General features: G+C 48.7%; 1 protein-coding gene across 1 annotated transcript in view; it reads left to right on the top strand.

Moving 5' to 3' along the window:
* BAZ1B (bromodomain adjacent to zinc finger domain 1B) overlaps nucleotides 1-13,641 on the top strand; it is a 73,437-nt gene extending 59,796 nt beyond the window's left edge. Inside the window, exons 14-20 of the mRNA XM_047839123.1 lie at nucleotides 3,785-3,932; nucleotides 4,961-5,108; nucleotides 7,279-7,397; nucleotides 9,639-9,784; nucleotides 10,935-11,038; nucleotides 11,366-11,738; nucleotides 12,248-13,641. Of these exons, the coding sequence (XP_047695079.1) occupies nucleotides 3,785-3,932; nucleotides 4,961-5,108; nucleotides 7,279-7,397; nucleotides 9,639-9,784; nucleotides 10,935-11,038; nucleotides 11,366-11,723 (1,023 nt within the window). The 3' untranslated portion in view covers nucleotides 11,724-11,738; nucleotides 12,248-13,641. The remainder of the gene's footprint in view (nucleotides 1-3,784; nucleotides 3,933-4,960; nucleotides 5,109-7,278; nucleotides 7,398-9,638; nucleotides 9,785-10,934; nucleotides 11,039-11,365; nucleotides 11,739-12,247) is intronic.
* The last annotated feature ends 3,780 nt before the right edge of the window (nucleotides 13,642-17,421 follow it).

Raw genomic sequence — 17,421 nt, 5'->3', positions numbered from 1 at the left:
TTTTTTTGCATTAAGTGGGAAAGCTGTTGTATAAATTGGCAAAATCCTGAGTTCTTTTAGGCTATTTACTTTGGATGCACTTGTCCCTAAACTTGATTATCTGTTTTTCCATTTTAAATGTTCTTTTGTGGAAGAATATGGTTGAAAGCCTTGTCATATCCTAGCCAAGATAGGATATTGCCTTTTTACTGTTAGTGAAAGGATTAATGGGAACTTTGCAGGTAAGCTGGCTTCCCCTTGATTCTGTTACATCCACTTCTACCTAGGGACCAATTTTATTTAAACATGCTAGAGATTTGAATTTTCCATCAGAATAATGTGTTTAGCCTCCAGCAGCATTGTAAGACCTAGAGGATTTACTGGATACCACCAGTGTCGAATGTCAAAACTTTGTTGCCACTGTATATCTGTTTTGAAAAGTGTCTTTAAAAGCACAACAAAAAACCCAGTGTCTTGAATATGGTGTGGGGTTTTTGTTTTAATGTGCTGGACTGTTTGGAAGTTTTTACAGTGACAGGAGAACAGGATGGTCTTTCAAATCTTGAATGTCTAATGTTTTGCCCTCAAAATTAGAGGCTGGTTGGAATGTAGGCTGGTCTCAGTGGATAACTCAGTGGGTTTAACAGGATGCTAGTGATTATCCAGTATCTATGATGTCAAGAGCACTGGGATTGGGGATCTAGAAATGTGAAGGAGACCTGGCCCCAAATTGCTGAGACTTCGGGCAAAAATAGTAAATGAAGATTATACAAATGTGCACATATGTTCATAGCAGTATTATTTATAATAGCCCAAAAATGGAAATACCCCAGATGTCCCTCAACTGATGAATGGATAGGCAAAATGTGAATTATCCATTCAGTGGTTATTATTCAGCAGTTAAAATGGAATGAAGTATTGTTATATGCTACGATGTGGATGGACCTAGAAAAATTATGCTCAGTAAAAGAAGTCAGTCACAAAAGGCCACACAAAGGTATACAGAATGTCCAGAATAAGAGAATCTCTAGACCAAAAGTTGCCTAGGTCTGGGGAAGTGGTGGGTTAGGGTGGAGGATGTGGAGTGGCTACTAGTGGGTGCAGGGGTTCTTTCGGGGGTGCTGCAAATGTTCTAGAATTAAGATTATGCCGCTAGTTGTACAGCTCTGCAAATACATGAAAAACCATTTTTTGTTTACAGATGAACTTGTTAACATAAATTATGTCTCAAGTCTGTATTAAAATGAAGTTAAGTGAGCCTATTTCTAGGATCTTCCAAAAAATTTTTTTTTATTTTAACGAGGCCAGATGTGCTATTGAGCACTCAAATCTTGTAATTCATAGGAAATAGTTAAAAAAAAAAAAAAAAAAAGTACTGTATGCTAATAGGACTCTTGAATGCTCTCGTGCGTCTGTCCACTAGAGGACAGCAAAGCCCATTTGAGCCATTTCTGTCTTGTTAGGGCACTCTTTAAGGACTGAATCTTTTTTTTTTTTTTTTAATGTTTACTTATTTTTGAGTGAGAGACCGAACATGAGCGGGGAAGGGGCAGAGAGCGAGGAAGACAGAATCTGAAGCAGGCTTCAGGCTCTGAGCTGTCAGCACCAAGTATGACGCGGGGCTCAAACTCAGGAACTGCACGATCATGACATGAGCCAAAGTCAGATGCTTAACCGACTGGGCCACCCAGGTGCCCCTGAACCTAAAATTCTTAAATTTGTATTCCATTGAAGGCATGTGGGTTGTTACCATGCTACAAGAATCTGTGTACCATAGGTCAGCTTCTCCCTGGCATCATGGGAACAGCCCAGCCCAGCGAGGCAAGCTGCGATTGTGGACTTCACATTTTACTGAGGAGCTCTGAGGAGGGAAGGAAGGAAATCGTACTGTATTTTGAAGGCAGATGTTGAAATTATCTGCAGTGGAGGTTGGAGTAAGGAATGAGCCAGATTCTACTAGAATTTTAGCTGCCCCTTAAATAGACTTTTTGTTGTATTTATATTACGTATTCTTGTTATTCATGAATTGATACACACAGGGCTCTCTGTGGTTCTCTGTTTCCATAAGAAAGAGAAAGGGCAGCCTTTGTTCCCCACTCTCAAACCTCACACCACAGCTTCAGAAGTAGCTCAACGGTCTTTGTCCCTTGGCAGCTCTATTTTAAAGCCTATGGGCTTCCAGGATAACTAGCCTTTCCTACAAGATAAAGACTATATTACTTAAAATAGACCTCTGCCTAGGGTAGAGCAGAGATGTGCAGCAGTGGTATTGTTAGTCAGCTAGGCCTGGTAGCCAAGTTGTAAAAGCAGTAGGCATCGCTCCTTGAATTTGAGTTCAGTTACGGCCAGGTTGGCCGAGTTAAGCAATACGATCCCCACAAGGTGGATGACAGTAGGATGACCTAATCTCTCAGCTTCCGGTGTAGCTCCCAAGCTTTCCCTCGTCCATCGCTGCTGTGTTTTCTGACTGAGAATGATAATCCCTTTAGAGGCATTTGTTTATGCAGATGCTTACCTCATCATTGAGGTAAGAAATGTTTTGAAGATATAAACACCTTTTGATTAATGAAACAGTAATCCAAATAAAGGAATTATCCAAAAATGGCATTCCTGGTTTTCCTTAGAATGTATATTTTATAGGAGAGAGGGTTGTGTTTATCATTGAATTTTTTTTTAAGTTTATTTATTTTGAGAGAAGGCACACATGCGTGCTAGTGAGAGAGGGACAGAAGGAGAGGGAGAGCAAGAATCCCAAGCAGGCTCCACACCGTCAGCGCAGAGCCCAATGCAGGCTCAATCTCATGAACCTTAGATCGTGACCTGAGCTGAAATCGAGTCAAGAGTTGGACACTTAACTGACTGATCCACCCAGGTGCCCCTGTTGTTGAGAGTTTTAACCCCTCCTCCCCCTTCCTAACTGTGTTTTCCCTGGCTTATTCTGAATTAATTTGCATTTTCTGAAGATGGGAAGAGGCAGTGCTTATTAATGCTGAGAGTAACTCCCGGGAAGAAGTGAGTCTGAGCCCTGGGCCTCTGAAATTTTCATTTACAAGTTGGTGATAAAGTCAAGAGGAATACTTCAGATCAGTGCATAGTATTTTTAAGTGTTGGGGCGCTTGGGTGGCTCAGTCGGTTAAGTGGCTGACTTCGGCTCAGGTCATGATCTCAGTTTGTGGGTTTGGGTCTGCATCGGGCTCTGTGCTGACAGCTCAGAACCTGAAGTCTGCTTCGGATTCTGTGTCTCCCTCTCTGACCCTCCTCTGCTCACACTATCTCTCTCCAAAATGAATAAACATTTAAAAAAAATTAAAATATTTTTTAAGTGTTGTAGAATGTTTCATGGAGAGCATTTACTATAATTTCCAGGCCCTGTAAACTGGGGTTGTGGCACATAACGCAGAAACCGATCATCTTGTTGACCAGAGTTGCGGTAGCTACATGACGTCACTGCACGCTTAGCGTGTACACAAGTGTTCATGCTTTTAAATGACACTCAATCTTTAAGTGGATTTCACTGGAAGAGACAGGTGTCTGATCACCCTCCCCCGCCCCCCATCCCCTGCCTTAATTCTTTATGTAACCTTTGGTAAGTTTTTCCCACTCTTCAGAGCCTTGATTTCTTCTATAAACTAAACGGGTGAGACTGGAAAAGCCCTAGGAGTTAAATGTATCCAGCATTCTCTCACCCCTCCACCTGTTCCTGATGCTGTCAGTTCACGCTCTCCGGCAGCATTTCGCCAACAGTCTGCATGTCATGTCCTTGAGGTCGCTGTGGCAGCGCTGACCTGATGTGGTCTCTGTTTAGGTTGCGTCTGCTCTGGAGAAATGGAAGACAGCAATCCGCGAAGCTCAGACTTTTTCCAGAATGCATGTTCTACTTGGGATGCTTGATGCCTGTATCAAGTGGGATATGTCAGCAGAAAATGCTAGATGCAAAGTTTGTCGAAAGAAAGGTATATTTAAATCAGTGTTGTGTGTCTGAGTGTAATAGGGACTGGGGCTTCCATTCCAAAGATATTTCCCCCCCTGAAGATTTCTGTGCACAACTTTCAAGTATAATGGAACAGAATTTGCCTTTTTCTAGAGATCTGTAAAATGCTGCCCTTTGAAGTAACATGACAGCAAATCAGAGAAAACCCTTTGTTCCTCAGTTTTGAATATAAGAGCGGTTTATCTTGCCAATCTTTAAATTTTCTACAGGGAACAAAATTAACCTACAATTTTAAATCTGAGTTTTTAGTCATCCATGAAGTAAGATATTCTACCAGCAGAGGGCAGTATTTGTGCATTGGGAAGAATACTCAGGTTTGGGCCAACTGTCACAGTCCTACAGGGCAAGGCGTTTGGGACTCTTTAATGCTTTTAGCTTTCAGAACCCGTGTAAAAGGAACTTAATGACTAATAGCCCTCAAGTGCCTTCTCAGTGGCTGAAGTTATTTTGTGAACTAGGTTAGGATTTAATTCCCTTCCCAAGGATGAAAAGATCCTGTGTAAAACCCATCAGTTGCTCTCAACATTGTTTTAGAATAAATGTTCTAGAGGGAAGTGACCATATCAGGTTGATTTCATATATTTTGAAACCGAGTGATTTAAGAGAACGATATCAGATGGGTATCGAGGAAGAGGATGGATAGGAAATGTTAATACTTCATGGGGGTTTGTTTCTTAGTGGGAGAGGAGCAGTGACACTTCCTGCTAGGACTTGGTATTTGCTGCCACTTTGTAAATGTTTTAACTGTCCTCTCCTAGATGGAGTTGGATTTGAGGATAGAAGTCAGAAGACCTGAGTGTTAAATTACGAGTAGTGTAGTTATGCTTCATTTCTTCTCAGAAATGACTGCATTTTTTTCTAAAAAGGGATAACAGTTTGCTAGACTGTTGGCTCCCCTATGGCGTTAATGGAGGGTGAGTGGCTCTTTGTTACAGCTTGCCAACCATTGCTGTGCTCCCGACAGTGCTCTACAAGTTTATCTCCTTGCAGGTGAGGATGACAAACTGATCTTGTGTGATGAATGTAACAAAGCCTTCCACCTGTTTTGTCTGAGGCCAGCCCTCTATGAGGTGCCAGATGGTGAGTGGCAGTGCCCCGCTTGCCAGCCTGCTACTGCCAGGCGCAACTCCCGTGGCAGGTGAGAATTTCTTCTTTTAAAAACAGATGAAATGGCTGGTTTATAATTAAGCTTTAGTTATTCAAACTGAATTATTCTAAGGAGCTGTAAGTTCATCTTTTGCGTATGGAGGCTGATCATTTAAGGTATTACAGTAAGAGCTCAAAGGACTCTGATTTCACTTTAGCTTAATGTTGACATTTCTCATCTTCATTGTGAGACACGTTCTGTGTCTTCTTGATCCTGCCTAGCAGTATGTCTCCTTTTGCCTTTTACTTCCACTTGGGCCACTTCTTGATTTGCGATCACTTCTGCAACCACCCACCACTAAAAATCCCAAAACTCCTGACCTTCCTTACGCATACCTGTTGTTTTCCTTCCTGATCACGATTACAACTTTGCTGTCAACTTGAAAGTCTTCCTCTCTCTCAACTTCCATGTTCATTTGCCAGACATTATCTGTGTGTCCAGACGTCTTACAAAATCAGTCATCTGCTGTGTACTCTCCATGGTCCCTGCTGTCATTTGGCCCTCCTGTCTCTCTCATCTGGGCTCCTCCAGTGGCTTCTTAATTCCTTACCTCCAATCTTTCCCCCTCTTATTTGTCCAGGTTTTGTGGTGATACCAGAACAGTTTACATAAGGCAGAGATCTGTTCGTGTTACTCTCCTGTTTAAAAACCTTAATTTTTCCACTGCCTCTAGAAATACAGTCCAAATTCCTGGGCCTAATTTTTGAGATTGTTATAGAATGCTGGTCTTTGTTGTTGTTTATTTATTTTGAGAGAGACAGAGACAGCACAAGTAGGGCAGGGGCAGAGAGAGAAAGAGAGGGAATCCCAAGCAGGCTCCACACTGTCAGCACAGAGCCCAATGCAGGGCTGAAACTCATGAAACCGTGAGATCATGACTTGAGCTGAACCCAATAGTTGGACACTTAACTGACACTGAGCCCTAGGTGCACCCAGTCTGTTAAAAAAAAATTTTTTTTAACATTTATTTATTTTTGAGAACGAGAGAGAGAACATGACCAGGGGAGGGGCAGAGAGAGGAAAAGGAGGCAGAGAATCCAAAGCAGGCTCCAGGCTCCAGGCTCCATGCTGACAGCTGAGAGCCTGACGTGGGGTCCCTCCCCGGTCTGTTTTTATGAGCCCTTATTCCCATTTTGTGTGCTTGTTACAGACTGTTCATTGGGTATCCTTGCCTCTGTGTGTTCCTCCTAGCTGGGAATATTCCCTCTCCCCAGTACTGAGGGAACTGCCTATGGCCTACCTAAAATTTCACTTTTTTGAAGTGTTTTTGTATTCGTAAAATTAGTTGTTCCTCCTCTGTGTTCCAAGTGAGCATCCAGTCTCGCGGTCTTTGGTGCATTGTGCCTCCATGATTAGGCTTACAAGTGACTGTCTTCCAGGAGATTGCTGCTGCCCTGAGAGTGGAGGTGGTGCTTTGTTCACCACCCTGACCCCCACAAGGCCGAACACCGGGGCCTTGTAAAGAGGAGATGCCTTCATACTGGCCAAGTTAATCCCGTTGTTTCCCACATTGCAATTGGAGGTTGTGAAAGGGCAGCTTCTGGGTGCTCTGGCTTGGTCTCCGAGAGGGCAGAGCTGTTTGATCCTGACCCCATGTGACAGCGTTACTGAGTTATTTCTCACTCCGCTCCAGCCACACTGAGAGCCGAGTAAGGCACACTCCTCTGAAATGGCGGGGCTTTAGACCAGCTGTTCAGAGCCGGGATTAGCATTGCTTTGATGTCGTGGTCATCTGTAAGCTGTCCCACTCCTGGAACGGGGCCGTCAAGGTGGAGTAACACCTGTCCGGGCTGCTCGTTCGTTCAGTCTGCCCCAAGGTCGGGAGCAACTTTTCATATCTGAAATGTTACGTTACCTGGCTGATTCTGTTGAGACAAAAGAAACAGGTTTTGTGTTGTTTTATGTGAGGAGAGGTGGGGTTGTATTTTGGGCTTGATTTCTGGTGCTGTTGGTGTCTCATTCAAAGCATTTATGGCCTGGTTGGGGAGAGATGCCATTGAAGCTTAGGCTTTCGTTCTGCTTCCCGTGTCCTGGCCTTGTCATCAAACCTGCCTAGTTGGTGAAGAGGAGAAAGCTACAGGGGTGTGGGAATTCATCCTTCCTCAGGAGCGCTTAGGCCTAGAACCACGGTCCTTCCCTACGTGCTTTTCCCTCCCCACAGGAATTACACTGAAGAGTCTGCCTCTGAGGACAGTGAAGATGATGAGAGCAATGAAGAGGAGGAAGAGGAGGAGGAGGAGGAGGAGGAGGAGGAAGATTATGAGGTGGCTGGTTTGCGATGTAAGTATTCAGTTTGCCTTCATAGTTGACCTCACAGTTTTCCAGGCTGCCTTAGGAAGACTGCGTTGGCAGCGGACCCCCACCCAGCATTGCTCTCACATGTTGTGGCTGTGGGGTGGGTGACTCCACTGCCATGGTTTCAAATGGGTTTTCAAGATGCCATTTAACCACTTTCCTAGTGGGAGGTTGGATCAGCCCTATGGTAGGTCCAGTTGGTTCAAGATTGAGTGGAATTCAAGCCCCCAAGTGTGTTGATGACGAGTCTCCTGATTCAAACCTCTCAGTGTATGGGGACAGTGGGGACAATGGGTGAGGAAGGTCTAGGCCCATTGTCATCTCTTAACGGTTGTTTTAGCCTCTGGTTCAGTGCTGCTGTCAGAGAAGTGATTTTTTTCTCTGGTTACAGTGATTTTTCTCATTTATGTGGCATGCAGGTCTATAGGTTTGCTGGTTTTAAAAAGAGAAGACTTGTTTTCTCATGGGTTAGGGTGGTTGTTTGGAAGGTTCAGATCTGTTTCTCACTAGATGCCAGCAGAGCCAGGGTTGGGGAGGCCTCATCATTTACACTTTACTTCGTTGACTCTCTCACTTCTGTGATGGTCATTTTTCATGAGTCCTTTTCATGATTAAGCCTAAAGTCCTGCAGTCTAGACTTTCAACAGCCTTCTCCTTTGCAAAGTATATACCCTTCCTTGTAGGTTGGTAGAAAAGAGACCACAAGTCAAGATTTTGATGAGCTTTTGAATAGATGATACAGTTCCCAAGATCACAGCACTCTGAACATTCACATCTTGGTATAGAGTCTGAGAAGGTATTTGGTGTGACCAGTCTTCTGGCGGTGGTACTGCTAAAACCTTGAGAGGTTTGGGTGTGCCCGCCTGCCCCCATCTTCCCAGTCCTGCAGGGCTCTAATTTGAGACCCATTAATTTCTCTCATTCCTATAGGGTTGTTGTTTTTTGTTTTTTTTTTCCCCCAGGCATAATTTTCCAGTTATCCAGGGTAAGGAGACACGTAGTCCCTTACAGGAAGAGACTTCATCTGCTGGCTAGAGAGTGCAGTTCAGATGCACGGTTGTCTGGGAATAGATTCTGAACGTAACAGTGTACTCATTTGGTTTGTTTTCGGAGTAGTGGATGCTTTCACTTGTGAGTTATCTTCTCTTTCCAAACAATTGTTCTCTCTCCAGGTTTCTAGGTTCTTGTCTGCCAAAAGGGTCTAGGAAATATTAGTATACCTCTGAGCCCTTTGTCTGCTGCACCTTTTAGGCCACCAAAGATGTGTTCCTTAGTACAGCTCGAGGCCCTGGGTTGGTGGCTGTCTCTAGCATTTTGAGTTTCATCCTTGGTGTCAGTTTTTTATTCTCTCTTTCAAGCCTGGTCTTGAGCTTAGAGACCTTAAAATAGCTTATGAAGGGTTATCAGGGTCCAGAAGTGAATGTAAAACACTGTTTATTGATTCTTTGTGTCACTGACTGTGTATACCCCCGTCTCTGTCCACATGTCACCTCCCTGTGTTCAGTGGAGAAGCTTTGAGCTAATCCTTATGGAGCATCGCTCCTGGAGGACATATTGAGAAATGTTGGTTTGTCTGACATTGACCACCTGTTGTAAACCTGAGACACAGGTCATCTTGGGGGTCTTTGTATTCTTTATTGTTCCTTTCGGGGTTGTGGGCAAGGGCTCTTGTGGAAGTGGCCTGGTCCACTGTCTGTGGTTTTTAGAAATGCAAGAAAGCTGGACTAGGGTAAGCCAGAAATTGGATTCGATGAGGGAGACTTTGCATAGGTATCTGCTTTTCTCTGAGAAGGTTGTGGTGAATGTAGGATTCCTTGGGGAACTAGGAAGTGTTCTACGTTCAGAGTCCCCCTCCACGTAAGGACGTACGTTGACAGGCTGAGCTGGGGCTGTGGGAATTCCAGGCAGACCTGTTAGCAGACGGCCTCTCCTCCTGGGTGAGTCAGCTCACCACTGACTCGTTCGTTCCCAGGAGTGACTGTGAACAGTGGGGCAGAGAGAGCCATTCTGAAGAGAGCCTGCCGAAGAGACTCTTAGCAGGTCTTTGGCAGTTGATGAAAGCTATCCGTTCATCTCCTTCTCTACCTTTAAAGTGTCCTGTTAGGTAAGGCAAGAGAGAAACCACGGGGAGCCGTTGCTTTGCTCGGCTGGGTGCTCTTCCCATTCCATAGATGTGTTCCCTTCTTCCTCAGCTGTTCGACTCCAAATCCATGTTTTCTATTTCAGTGAGACCTCGAAAGACTGTCCGGGGCAAGCATGGTGTCATCCCTCCTGCAGCGAGGCCAGGACGACGGCCAGGCAAGAAGCCTCATCCTGCTAGGAAGTCTCGGCCGAAGGTACCACCTGTGGACGACGCTGAGGTGGAGGAGCTGGTAAGTGATTTCTCCCCTTCCCTCTAACGCTCCCCCCCTCCCCCGCCAGTGTGCAACAGGTGGAAGCCTCCCCCTGGCGCCCCCCTCCTCAACTTTGCAGGGGCTGCTGCGTGTGGCAGATGGGTGGGCCTGGAGGCAGCAGGCCCTCCGGGAGCAGCTATGTCCGGCATTCCCCTGCTGTAGCCTGCAGATATCATCTCCCCTAGTTAATAGGCAGCCTGTGACTTGTTAGGGATTTTAAAATAGTATCCATGTGTCTCTAGTGGCTCAGAGGGGCTGGGTCTCCATTGTGGGAATGTCAGCAATGTTGGAGCCTCATTCACTCTTGAGTCTTTTGCCGACAGTTGTCGTGGAGGGGTGTTACCCTCCCCTCTGCTCCCCCAACCAATGTAATTTTAGTGGTTTTACTTCAGATTTTACTTGAGCTTCCAAGAACAATAAAGAGGCTCTTGAAAATTAACTTATTCTGACAGAGCAAATTGGGGTTGGGGGCATAAAGTGAGCCTCTAGGGAGCTCGGGGGCATTGTGAGATCCTTCTGCTGGCCCGACCCTAACTAACTCTTCAAGCCCGTGGCTCTGACCACTGTGAGCCGCAGCAGTGATAACTCCCTGGAGGGGACACCCGCCCTTTCCTCCTCAGCCACTTAGCTCCCACATGCCTGCCGCAGGAGAGCCCGGGAAAGAAGTCGTGCCTCTCGCTTTTCTTCCCTCAGGCCCTCCACCCCCACAGAGTTAGCCGCCAGTGGTCCCTGTAACCAGTCCAGCTCTCTGCACTTGCTGTTTTATACCCCTCCATGGTGTGCACATAATCCCAGGTCCATCTGCTCTCAGGCCGCCGTCCTGGTGACAGTGGGCTCTCTAGCTGACCTCCAGCAGGACGGCTGTAATACGGCAACTGCTGCCTGCCCTCTGCTGCTCCCTTTGCAGGGAAGAGGCAAGTGGGCTGATGGGAAGACGCCTGCCCCCTGGCTGAGCGCACTCCCTGACTTGAATGTCAGATGTTGACTATCTCTGCTCCAAGAAAATGGTTGAACTCCTTTTTTTTTTTTTTTTTTTTTTTAAAAAAAAAAAAAACAGATACACACATTTTCTCTTTCGTCCACTCTTCTCTTGGACCTGTAATAACATGTCTCTCTTTTTTGGTGCCAGGTACTCCAGACCAAGCGGAGCTCCCGGAGGCAAAGCCTGGAGTTGCAGAAGTGTGAAGAGATCCTCCACAAGATTGTGAAGTACCGCTTCAGCTGGCCTTTCAGGTGGGCTTTGTGTCTCCAGCACAGGGAAGCAGGACCCACCTTGTGGGTTCTCAGAGTGTGCAGATAGGCAGCTGGCCCGGGGCGTGCTGAGCGGAGGCCGTGGGATCCACCCCGATTCCTTCGTTTAGGACATGTGTGAGTGGTGGAAGAGTTAGCTTCCCAAACTGGTAAGGGAGAGCACTTTGTACAAGGTGGACGCACCTCTTCTCCGCCTGCCAGCTGGCCGATCTCCGCAGGGGCGGGCGTTCTGGGAGCGGTGGTTTGATAACAAGGTTTGTGTCTGTTCTCGAGGCTACGTTCACATCTCCGTTTGGTTCTCTTCCACAGGGAGCCGGTGACCAGAGACGAGGCCGAGGATTACTATGATGTCATCACCCACCCCATGGACTTCCAGACAATGCAGAACAAATGTTCCTGTGGGAGCTACCGCTCTGTGCAGGAGTTTCTTACTGACATGAAGCAAGTGTTTACCAATGCTGAGCTCTACAACTGCCGGGGCAGCCATGTGCTAAACTGTATGGTGAAGACAGAACAGTGTCTGGTGGCTCTGTTGCATAAACACCTTCCTGGCCACCCATATGTCCGCAGGAAACGCAAGAAGTTTCCCGATCGGCTTGCTGAAGATGAAGGGGACAGTGAGTCAGAGCCCATTGGACAGTCCAGGGGACGAAGGCAGAAGAAATAGAGAGGCAGGGCCCTGGTAAGGGAGCTGAGGTGGGGGGAATGGAGAGAGCTGGGGAGGGTGAGCAGGGGGCGGGAGAGGAAGGCGGACAGGAGTGTGGAAGGGAGGGAGTCACGGGGAGTCCTGAAGTGCCCGTCATCCTGAGCTTCTGCCGCCCTCCCCAGCTCTCCAGAGGGCCCTCCGCACGCAGAGCTCTTTGGAGAACCTGCTCTTGGGTGGTCTCTGCCCAGAGACACGGCGGGTGGTAGACGAGGGCCTTGGCCCTGAAAGTGTCCAGGGAGGGGCTGGGGGTACAGCCCTTGTCGTGAGCCCCTGTCCTTTAACCTTCTTTCCCGGGGTCCCTCTCGCTTTGGCCACCACAACAGTGCCAAGCCTCTGGTCTCTAGGGGAGGGGTTACTGCATTACATAGAAGGATCGGGGGTAATCAGGCCAACTGGGGAGGTGGTGTTGATTTTTTTTAATCTGTATTTACACCCAGTCTTGTTTCTTCAAGCCCGTCCTCTGTGTCTCGCTCCCCCTCCCTCAGGTGACGCTATCAGTGAGTGCCACACCACGTTCTGTATTCACCAGCATCATGAGACACTTGTGCTCCTTTGAGTTGCTCTTGGCAGAGTAAAGGGACACGTCCCGGAGCCATTCCTGAATCTAACCCCTCTCCCTCTTTGTGACCGCTCTCTCCCTGCTCCCACCCCACCCCACCTCACCCCCTCAGAAAAAAAAAAAAAAAAAAAAAACTTAAAAAAAAAAACTAAAAAAAACCCTACAAAAAACCTAAGGCACTTCACTTAGAGACTGGAGTCCTGCTTATAATCATGCGTATAACCTTTACTTCAATGGGTCTGGCCAGAGGGGTGTTGGAGCCCAGCCCACCCACGTACCAGACAAGCTCTTAGGGGAGAAGAAAAGCAGGAAGAATTTAAATGTTTAATTTTTTTTAATTGACTTTTCTAGTTATTAAAAGTTGCTTGTTTCAGCAGTGATATTGTATAAAGAACATCTTGTAAGATATTTCTGTCATCTTGCTTTGGCACATGTACAGTACAGTTTATATGATAACGTGTTCGCTTTACTTTGCCCCGTCTCCTCCCTCAGCCCATCCTCTCTCCTTCAGAGAAGCCGGGCTGGAGGGTCATCGGGGCAGGTGGTGGGACCTGGGGGGGAAGGGCTGTCCCTCTGCCTGCCCCGACCGCCGATTCTGCCGCCTCCATCTACAGCCGCCACCTCCCGCCTCCCCCCACCGTGTCCCCACGAAGCTGAATCTTGCCGGTCCGCCAGCTGCGCGTGGGGTGGGAGTGGGGGGGTGTGGAGGAGCTCTGCCGGCCCTTCCGCAAGGAGTCTGGCGTTAGTGGCTCTGGTTGGGCAGGACTTCCTAGTCTTCTTTCCCTTTTATGGCAGATTTTGATAAAATGCAAAACAGGGTTTAATTTTCTTTTCTACCAGCTTTGAATTTAGCAAATGTGAGCACCTCAGCTCTTCTGTAACTATTTAAGTTAAGGGAAAACATGTCCACCAAGGGGATTGCAGCTCCTAGAACTTGAGAATAAAGCCTCTTAATGCTGAATTTCAAGGTGTGTTCCCTGTCTTCGCCCCGCCTACCCTGCCCAGAGACCGGGGGAGGGGGGGATTTGCTCCAGTGGCTGCTGGATAGGTTTACTGTCCCTTCTCCCACAGGTTCGGAGTTAGCACTGACGCTACAGTTCCGTGATCCCAGCCACCAACACCTCCCCCTGCCTCTTACCCTAGAGCCAGTCTGTTCTTGTTAACAGTGAAAATCCTGTGTTCCCACTTCAGTGACACCTGAATTGTTTGTTGTTTGTTTTTTTTTTTAATTGTCTTTAAGGAGGAAGGGCCCCGTTCAAGGGTAAACTTGTAATAAATTGGAATTTCAAATAAACATTATGTACTTGTGTTTATAAAGAAGCAGCAGTTCTGGTGAATCTTTCTTTGTGTTTGTGGGGGCGGTAGTGGCACACGTGGCCCCCAGGGCTCTTTCCCGGAGCTGAGAGGACTTCTGACCATCTTTTTAACCACAGGCCACATCCATTTGCATTTCTTTGCTTCCTGGAGAGATTTCTGGTGCCCAGTAATCAGAGTGTGACTTTCAAGCTTCTGGCCTGGTCTCTGAAACCCCCAAAATTGTCATTGGAAATTTCGGGGGCGGGGGGCGCCTGGGTGGCTCAATTGGTTAAGCGTCTGACTCTTGATCTTGGCTCAGGTCATGATCTCATGGTTTTGTGAGTTCGAGCCCCACATCAGGCTCTGTGTTCTGACTGCTCAGAGCCTGCTTGGGATTCTCTCTCTCTCCCTGTCTCTGCCCTCATCCCTGCCCCCCTGCCCCAGCACTCGCTCGCTCTCTCTCTCTCACAACAAACTTTAAAAACATTTTTCTAGTAATTAGAGACAAATATTTCTAAAGGCTTAGCTGGGAATTTGTATGGGGCTGGAAGAATTAATTTAGGGGTAATTGCTGACATTAAAAAAAATTTTTTTTAGTGTTTGTTTATTTTTGGCAGAGACAGAGAATGAGTGGGGGAGGGGCAGAGAGAGAGGGAGACACAGACTCCAAAGCAGGCTCCAGGCTCCAAGCTGTCAGCACAGAGCCCGACACGGGCCTCTAACTCACAAGCTGTGAGATCATGACCTTAGCCGAAGTGCGACGCTCAACCAACTGAGCCACCCAGGCATCCCAGACATTTTAAAACACTTCTTTTCCAGGAAAATTTCAAACATAACGCAAAAAGAGTGAAAATATGAATTCCCTTGTACTCTGCTTCATCAGTTCTACCACATAAGCAATTTTATTTATGTCTCCATTTATTTTTTATGCTGTGCGTTTTTATCAAGTCAGAGTGGTTGGTTCAGTAGGTCACTGCTAGGTGGCAATCTGCTTCTGGAATTCAAAGATTTTGCAGAGCACACTCTGTGAGCCCCTTGACCAAGAGGGGACACTGCCGACTCCTGACCACCTGAACCTGGGGCAGCGGTGGCTAAAATGGGCAGAAAAAGGAGAAACCAAAACCCTGGGTTGCTCTGTGGAGTCCACACTCGGGGAGTGTGAGCTCTGAGCCAGGCCCCTGGCTTGAGTGAGCAGTTTGCCCCAAGGTCAGCTCCGGTCTGATGAGTGCTCAGGCTCTGGGGAAGGGAGCTGTGGGCCTCTGTGCATTTCCTACACAGTCACAGCAGGACTCGGGGGCTCGGCCACTTCTGTGATGTCCTCTCCTCAGTGGGCTTCTCAGGCTCCCCTAGGATGGTGTTCCGGGGGCCACGTCTTCTTGAGGTCAGCACCCTGGTCCTGTTAAACCATCAGCCCATCCTCCCTGCTGTGGGCTCAACCTCGGGGAGCCGCCTAACTTCCCTTGACTACTGCAAGAGGGGACAAGAGAACTTTTCCTCCTGAGGACCGGGGTCTGAGGCATTGCTCCTGGGAACCAACGGAGACCTCTCCCCCGTCCTGCCTTTCTCCTCAGACCCCGTTCCCCAGAGGATGGGGGAGGGTGCTGCAGGTGTGTGTGTGGGGTGGCAGTGTCCCCAGGGGATGGGGGGTTTGCTGTGGTGTCTGGGGAAGGGGGGGCAGTGTGTGGCAGTGAGGTGGTATCTGGGTTGCCGGGAGCCAGGGCCTCTTTAGCAGGATATTGAGAAACTCCAACCAGGTGGGAAGAGAAGTTTCCACCACTGCCCCTGCCCGGAGCCTTCAGACGTTTTCACACTCAGGGCAGTCCTGGAGTTTCTGCCTCTGGGGTGTGGCCGTGAGCAGCCACTGAGGGGCCTCTCCTCAGGCTGACCTTGGTCAAGATCACCGCCACCGATTCCTGTGAACTTTGAATCATTTCCTTGGAACTAATAGGTCAGGGCTAAGGAGTTCCCTTAACTTGGGTCTCCCACGCACAAGCCCGGCAGGGAGGGGCCGGGGACACACAGTGACTGGCCAACAGGTGTTGCTTTCCGAGACACTTCCCTTGGGCTCTGGAATTTCCTTTTGGGGGCTGGTGGGGGGGTGTTTCTCTGGACAAAACCACCCTAGGTTATAACACCTGCCATCCCTTGCCCACCCAGGTGGAATCCGTGGCGCAGTGGAAATCACAAAGGCTCTGGAGGCTGCACGCTACCTGGCTGCGTGACCTTGAGCCAGCCAAGCACTCAACACTTCCCATCTGGAAAATGGGGAGAGAAGGATCTAATGGAGGACTTCTGTAAAAGGTCTTTAATAAACGATTCCTTCCTTCTCTCCCGAGGTCTGGGACCTTCCAGTGTCCCCAAGTGCTGAGAGGCTGCTGGCAGAGCCCCTTACCCTCCATCACCCCCCTCCCAGTTGTCCTGGGAGCCCAATTTTTTTCCGCTGGGTGGGACTTAATCAAGCATCATCTCTCCCAGGGCCACTGACTGGCAAGGGACAGGGGTGAACTGGGGCCACTCCCTGCAGACCTGGCCTGCAAGCCTAACTCCACGCAGCCACCGTCTCCCCTTCCAACCTGGGCCCCTGTCACATTCAGTAGGTGCAATCTGTCAGTCAAGGACCCTCCTAGGGAGTTACAAAGTGTTAGGGTCACTTGGCTTTGCTGTAAAGAAGGCAAGAGGGCCTCCTGTGTGCTCTGAGAAGGAAAGATTTGGATGGGCTGGGCCGTCCCGTGCATGAAATGCATAAGCCCAAGGTGCCGAGGCGGCAGAGTTCTCCTGGGGGCTCTGGGCTGCTGCTTGTGCTGAGGGACAGCCCTTAATTCTCCTTAGCTCCTGATGGGAGTCTGACACAGCCTGTTGGGGCTCCATTTGGCTTCCTTCTTGTCCCGCAGAGCTTGGTGGCTGGTGCAGGGCAAAGAGCTCCGGCCTGAGAGGCCATGGGTTTAGGCACTCAGCCCTGCTTCACAGGAAGCAGTCGGCCTTGAGCCTCCCCTTGGTTCTGAAGTGAGGCTGGACCCTTGGGGCCTCTTGGCAGTGACACTGAATGCCGGCTCTGTATCATGCACCCAGGACAATGACCGATACACCTGGCTGGAGTCACAGTGGCCAAAGCAGAGGCCAAGATGGGGCTCTGGGGTCTGACCTCCTGCCCCAAGCCGATGGGCATCTCTGGGACGGCCACACACTCCTTACAGTGGGCAGAGATGACGAAGCCCGGCGCACGGATACACAGGTACATTTTCCTGTCCCTGGGCACATGAGTGTGTAAGCTGGCCTGGAGCAGCCACGCATATGCCCCCGCACCTGCCCCATTTCTCACACGGTGCCCAGCACCCCAAGTCCTTCGGCAGCCCTTTCGGAGCTGGGGACCCAATTTCCACTATGCTCAAGGGTTTCCCCATCCCCTGTGTCTGTGCCACCAAGATGCCCCTATACCAGCCAGTCCTGCCCCATCTCCACTCCACCTGGTAAGATGAAGGGATGCCGTGGGGTGCCCCGACTAGGAGCCCAAGGAGAGAGGTGGACACACCAGCAATCTTGGAAGGCAATGAGGACAGTCACTCCAGCCTTAGCCCTTAGGCCCTAGGGAAGGGACAGTAGGACAGCCTATAGGAGACAGCGGGAGCAGATCCTGAGCCCCCAAGGGAACTTTGGAGACAGGCTGATGCCCTCGTTTTCTATACAAATGAAGAAAGCAGTCTTTCCCAGGGCCACCAAACAGGCTAGAGTCCCCAGGGCCAGAGGTGTCCTCTCAGGGGATTCCTGAGTATCCTGGCAGGCATCCTGGTCACACTTTGGGAAGCG

Source organism: Prionailurus viverrinus, chromosome E3, assembly GCF_022837055.1.
Source record: "Prionailurus viverrinus isolate Anna chromosome E3, UM_Priviv_1.0, whole genome shotgun sequence".
Lineage (NCBI taxonomy): Eukaryota > Metazoa > Chordata > Mammalia > Carnivora > Felidae > Prionailurus > Prionailurus viverrinus.
Note: the sequence above shows the minus strand (reverse complement) of the source record. Positions and strands in the feature narration are given on the sequence as shown.